This window comes from Trachurus trachurus (assembly GCF_905171665.1).
Source record: "Trachurus trachurus genome assembly, chromosome: 22".
In the NCBI taxonomy this organism is placed as follows: Eukaryota; Metazoa; Chordata; class Actinopteri; order Carangiformes; family Carangidae; genus Trachurus; species Trachurus trachurus.
In genome coordinates, this window is record NC_139907.1 from 27,037,529 (window position 1) to 27,043,945 (window position 6,417).

Below are 6,417 nucleotides of genomic sequence, written 5' to 3' on the forward strand. Positions count from 1 at the left end.
TATTAAGTGATCAAAGAGAAAAAACATTAAAAAAAACACCAAGTCACAACATGATCAATGTTCTGTAGCCCTTTATTTCCCGAACACAAGTCACTCATCTGTGGGACATTCACAGTAGGCCAAACAGTTTCTTTTGTCCATAATTTCTTCACAAAATGTCCACATGTCCTCAGTGGAGAAAAATGTAAATTTGAAGGGCTCCAGGATGGATTCCTTCTCATCGTCGTCCAGTTGTTCTGTCCAAATCCTCCCATACTGCAGAGCAGCCTCAGTCTGGTTCTCCTCCCCCATGCACAGAATATCAGGCAGGCCCACTTTGGCAGAGAACAATTGTTCATTGGCCTCAACCCACTCTGCTGCATGTCTGCAATCATGGAGAATACGATCTTCAACCGAGTCCTATGGAAAAGACAGAAAGATGTCTGTACCATAGCTGCTGCACCAACAGTATCTGACCAATAGATACTGTGAAAAAGCTTACCCATTCCACTGGTGTGTCCTTGTCGGCAGGTCTGACTGAGACCTCAGCCTGCTGCTCTTCATCCTGAAAATATATAGGCAAAATGATCAGTTGTAATATTCAAAACACAAGCTCCAAAAAGAAAAAAAGAAAAGATCCAGCAGTGCCCTCCTCGACATATTAGAGATCATGCAATCATCCAATCATGCATGATCTAGACACTTTATTTTTAAACTGCAGACAGAAGGTCTAACCTCAACTTGTGAATGGCATGTTCTTTAAAGCGACCCCACAATTGCAGTAAAATTGGAAAAAAGATTGGTAAAAAAAATAGGGAAATAGAAATGCTGGTTTCTGACCTGAAACAAAAGAAAAACTCAGATGGAACTCAAACAAAATTTAAATCTGACCTCAGTTATGTCATCCACCTTCCTTTTCATCAGCCTAAACACTGGTGGCACCTCACCTCGCAGGAGGGCTTTTGATGCATCTGTCCAGTGGGCGAACAGCTTTCCATGGCTCAAAAATGATTAAACAATAGAAATAAATAAAACATTTCTTGCAACAATTTCAAGTCAATATCAAAATCTTTGCAGTCTCACCTTCCAAGGTCAAAGTTTTCCATAAGGATGATACACCACCACTGTCGCAAAAGTGGCATGTCCATCTGAAAAGTGAAGATAAAAAAACAAAAGCCTCACACCATGTCATAATAAATGTTTTGTTGTTGTAATTTTGAGCTTACTTTGATTCCATGAATGAACTTACAATAGAAAAGTCATAGGGAGCATCCAGTGTGGTGTAAAAGGCATTCTAGGAATAAAACATAGTAATTTTAGTTTAATGCTGATATCTGTAACGCACACAGAATTGCACAAATAATTAATACCATCAACATGAAGATGCCACAGTCAATCCCGTATGGTTGTCGTGGAAAACCCTAGATATCAGAAAGAAGTCAATTATGTAATTATTGTTTTACAGTGTTTTACAGTATTTAAGTATTCAACTATTAATATATACATACTTTATACTCTTACCTGAATTTGTAATCCAGTTTTCTCTGTCCAGTTGCCAGGATTTAGTGACTGGGAAAGGTTTCTAAAACAGTTGCATTAAAAAGATAAATAATAGTAAATAATATAATGATAAATATGGGCTCTTTTCACATGCATCACTGGTTCCGATTCAGGACAGACCATCCATGCATCCCTTTCCATGCAGTCACACTCCACACATTATTTCAAAAGGCTTTTTTATGGTGCCAGTTTCTTGACTCAATTGTATGAAATACGTTAATGTTGGTAAATCTGTAAAACTAATATAAGATTTACAAGCATGATTTGATACACAAAACTACAATTGTACTTATGTTGCACCATAAAAAGGCTGTCACACAGATCTGAACATGACCTGGTTAAAAAACTAAATATGGAACTCTTTAGAACAGCTTTGGAACATGAACTCCAAAAAGCACACACAAAAAAAGTTTTTGTTAGTGACCTCATCAGCTCCCTCATCTCCTTATCACCAAATCCTAATGGTGCTTCAGCACATTTGGAGTCAAGAAAGACTATTTCTCTCTGTACTGGTTTCAAAACCTGTAATTGTAGTTAGTGACATTTGAACTCAACATTGTGTGAAAGTGCAGCACAACACAATACAACAACAGCACTGCAATAGAAAATGAAGATACTTTTGTTAATATTTGATATAAATTTTCTGTGACATGCAAACCACCTGTTACAGTAAGCATCACTACTTACAGAGAGCAGGAAATGTCCAGGTTTCCACACAGGAATGACAATGGCATCTCTGAATGAAGCATCATTCTAATACAAAGGAAAAGTTCAAAAGCAAACAGGTAAAATACACAAGAAATATAATCTGAATAAAATTCAGTAGGATAAGTTGCACTTACAGGTAAGCTTGCAAGTGGATCATTCAATGTTGGTTTTCGCCAGGTTGGTACAACATAGAGGTCAGCAACAAAAATGGTTTTCCCCTGTGTAATACATTTCAAATGTGAGCAAATACCCATAAAATATAAAAAGGAAACGTATACTACGAAAACAATATTTATGTTTTATACCTGTGATTGAGCAATTTTCTCAATAACTTCAAAGCACGCATTTCCTATCTGCAAACCAAACAAAAAACAAAAACTTGGCAGTGACATACAAACATGATTAGCTCACAATTAAAATGGGTTCAAATGTTAACTCACGGTTGATTCCATTTCCTTGTTCAATCCAAGCCCCCAGAAGTCAGCTCGGGTCAGGCAACTTTTTCTTGTTTTTACAATGAGCTCGCCCGCTTGGTTGTCAGTGTCCAATACGTATTTAAGCTGATTGTTGAAGAAGAAAAAAAAAATCATAGCAAGCATATTTAAATTTATAAACATAGGAACATGGGTGGTAGGGCGTCAAGATGAGAAGCACGTATCTGTCTAATATATCACACAGCTGTTTTTTTCAAGAACACATACCAGCTGCTCTTGGGCAGGATGAAGCTTGAAGGACCATGATGATCGGCATGGTCTCACATTCTCACTTTTTGTGATCGTTTCACAATGTGGTCCACAGGCATTAGTGTCTATCAAAAAAAGGAATTAACATAAAATCTTGCCAATACTATTTTGTGTTGATTTAAAAAAAAAAACAACCAAAAAAACAAACACCTACCTGTGTTTGGGTCAGTGGGGAGCACATGGAGCTGCTGAGATGTTCCAGCTACTGCAGGATGATGCTGTGTAGGCATATCAGGTGCTGGGGGTCCTGAGGTTTAAGAAATCATTATCAGACAACATAAGCATTATATTTCCAATTACCACAAAGAAACAAAACATATGTCTTTAAAATACTTTTTACCAAATACTGCTTGTCCAAATTTGTCCAGTGTGATGTCTTGCAAACGATGCGACTCACGTCCTCTCTGTAGTTGCTTTTCTAAAAGCTGTACATTCGTTTTGTTGTTTCTGTGATGTATTAGGTTTCTCATCAAAAAAACATGTGTTGAGGATGCCATGTTATTGAGGAAGTAGTTGTTTTTGCGCATACATGAAAAAAGTTGTTCGGCCACTTGGCTATTCAATGAACCCTGAAGTTCTGGAACCAGGTTGATCCTCCTCAACACTTCCTGTGGGTCTTTGGTATTGGCCTCATGGAATTTGTCATACAAGACATAGTGGTCCGGGGAACCAGTGCATGGATGCCCATCTTTATCAGGATTCTGCAACATTTCAGTCAGCCATGGTAGGGAGATCTTGAGTTTGTTCTGCTGAGCTGCTGTGATGTTCTGTGGTGTCGATGCAGCCAATCTCCCTTCATGTGGTTTGAAAGGTATCACAGTTGGACAACGTAGGTTGACATGAGTTGCCAGACCCCGAGCAAAGTCATAAACTGCGACATTTGGCAGATGTTTCCAGGATAGAAGGAGATCAGCATAATCTCGTGGAGACTCTGCACGCAGGTTAAACTTTAAACTGTACACCACACCATGTGGGCAGAGAATCACTGACCACCCACCTTCAATGGAAAATTGAAGAAGAAAAAAAAATTAATAATAAATGAGCAAGTAGCTCATCGTAGGTATTTATTGTGCAGTTAAATGTGACCCTTACCAGATGCTCCCCAGATTTTCTGGAATATCTTGTCGTATGAGTGTCGTGTCTTCATCTCTTGCCTAAGTCTAAGAATCAGATCCATCCGCGATCCCTTTGCATCCAAATTACAGGCCTTGCACAGTTTACGCACAGTTGAAACCTTTTGAAATACAGACAAGAAATAAAGTAAGATGTTACTGCACAATGCAAATCAAACAAACATACATACACAACAACTCTACCTTCTGCTTCATGAGCTCATCCACCAGCCGGTCCTCTGACACCATACTGACTTCAGCTTCAGTGGAGGACTTGGCAGAGGATGCTTTTTCAAATTCTGTGTTTAACGCCATCTCCGATTTACGTGTGTTCCTTCCTATCCATGGGCCCCAGTACTCATAACTAGGTCTTACACTGAAGCTGTTCTTTGCACGACCTGTGAAAAGTACACGTTACATTCTTAATATGCTACAGTGCATTGCATCATTAAGTTAGGGTAATTACTAATTTAAGGAAACATTAATATGTACATACTTTGGACAAAGCCACGAGAAATCATCTCCAGCTGTACAGAGTCCCAGAACTCTTCAATGTTGACTTCACCAGTGAAGTTCTCTGGGGCATCTTTAATGTCACTCACTGAAAAACAGTAATTAATTTAACTAGTTTTGAAAATACTATGATATAACTCCCACCCAACACACAAGACACTGTGACTTACCAGGGAAGTTGAACACTCCTTTTTTGTGTAAGTCCATAACAACTACTGGAGGATAGTAGCCACAGCAAACACAAGAAAAGGAGTAGTCATGGCTTGTCAATGCCTCAAAGTGGCAGTATGCATGCAGAACTGCATCTCTGTCAGGAATTGTCACCTTTCTTAGGCCTTCAATTGCATTTACTACCTTGGATACTGAGACGTTGTTCTATAGAAGAGGCAAAAACAAAACAAAAAAAACATGTTACGTAAGATTTATGAAGACAAATATACCCACACACATATTTAAGTATTTGTCATAAAAAATATACTGTACATACCTGTAGGTTAAGTCTCAGGTATACACAAAGTTCCAGGGTCAATATTGTATGGTCATCAAAGTTATGTAGACCGTCTTGCCATTCCTGGTACCTATAGGTTATGTGACACACTGGACATCGCCGGAAATAGGTCGATACATCTGGTGTAAATAAATCATGAATATATCATTAACATTGTTACATTCTCTACAAACTGCCATAATAGCAGACAAAACACAAATTACTTACTTTCAATTACACCATTCATGGTGATTATCCTGGCCTTTCTGGAGATTCTTGATGACTCTTCAAGATTTACAGGTCCTGGACAGAGTGCACAAACTGTCTCTGCTGGCTGCAACTCTGTGACATAGTCTGTGAGTGCTTTTGGTTTTATGACGTCATCTGGCAGGTTAGCTGGAAGTTTTTTATGTCCGTATATATACTCTACAAGTCGTTTGAAGACTTCTGCTGATGGTGGATAGACAGTATCTGGGTGCTTTTTTGGTGTACTGGTGCTGGTTTCCTCTGTTCTGAACACATCGGGGTTGGTTTGAAATAAATGCCATTTGCTTATGTTTTTGTGGACACATGACATCCTTGGTTTGGCACAAGGGCAATGCCATGTGTTTGCTGATGAATTGTATGTTACAAATATCCTCCCGAGGCGACTGTAATAGTGTAAAGTTGGCTCATGGACTGAAAAACAAAAGTGCTTTGAGCTTTCCTCAAATGACACCTGAACACAGAGAGGGACATGTGCTGCCTGTGCATTTTCTTGCCTTTTAATACAGGTTGACTTTTTTGCGTCACCAAAAAATTTTAAGCGCACCATCTCTGATAAAATATCTTCTCTAAGGCATTCTTCAGTGGCTATGTCTGTACTGTATTGCAAAGAGCGGATGTGTTCACAGTGTGTAAAAATTAATCCACTTCGTGATGCCATTTTGGAATACTGCTTGCATTCTTCCAACTCACACTGAACCTTGTGTACTCGACCCCAGGTTTTGCTCTGTACATGTATGGGGATTGAAAAGCCATGTCCTCCTTTTTGGACTGCAGAGATCCCATTTTTGGCATCCACACAGACACTCCTTAAATTATCACTTTCTGTTACATCCTTCGGTTTCTTGGGGTGCTTCCTCTGGATGTGTTTGGCCAAGTTTCTCTTCAAACAAATAACTGAACAGAGGGGACATTGGACCTGTTTCAGTTTGGAATTTGGACCTTGAGTCTCTTGGGTGGCATGTACAACAGAAGAGGAAACCAAAGGAGAAGATGATGTCATATGTGGGTCTGCTGAGGGGTGGATGGTAGATGTTTGAATTGATTGGGC

The 6,417-nt window shown here is 39.1% G+C and overlaps 1 protein-coding gene across 1 annotated transcript; it reads right to left on the reverse strand.

Moving 5' to 3' along the window:
- Nucleotides 1–295: 295 nt before the first annotated feature.
- Nucleotides 296–6,144, reverse strand: LOC311005354 (HMG domain-containing protein 3-like). The gene is made up of 20 exons (XM_083997739.1): nucleotides 5,331–6,144; nucleotides 5,103–5,242; nucleotides 4,786–4,990; nucleotides 4,599–4,703; nucleotides 4,307–4,500; nucleotides 4,083–4,224; nucleotides 3,331–3,987; nucleotides 3,145–3,237; nucleotides 2,949–3,055; nucleotides 2,688–2,807; nucleotides 2,553–2,600; nucleotides 2,382–2,465; nucleotides 2,227–2,292; nucleotides 1,501–1,561; nucleotides 1,350–1,400; nucleotides 1,229–1,273; nucleotides 1,063–1,127; nucleotides 871–979; nucleotides 482–544; nucleotides 296–399 (listed from the first exon to the last, which is right to left on the reverse strand). Exons 1-15 carry the CDS (start codon nucleotides 6,025–6,027, stop codon nucleotides 1,372–1,374), a joined length of 2,748 nt encoding a protein of 915 aa, XP_083853865.1. The 5' UTR covers nucleotides 6,028–6,144; the 3' UTR covers nucleotides 296–399; nucleotides 482–544; nucleotides 871–979; nucleotides 1,063–1,127; nucleotides 1,229–1,273; nucleotides 1,350–1,371.
- Nucleotides 6,145–6,417: the final 273 nt, after the last annotated feature.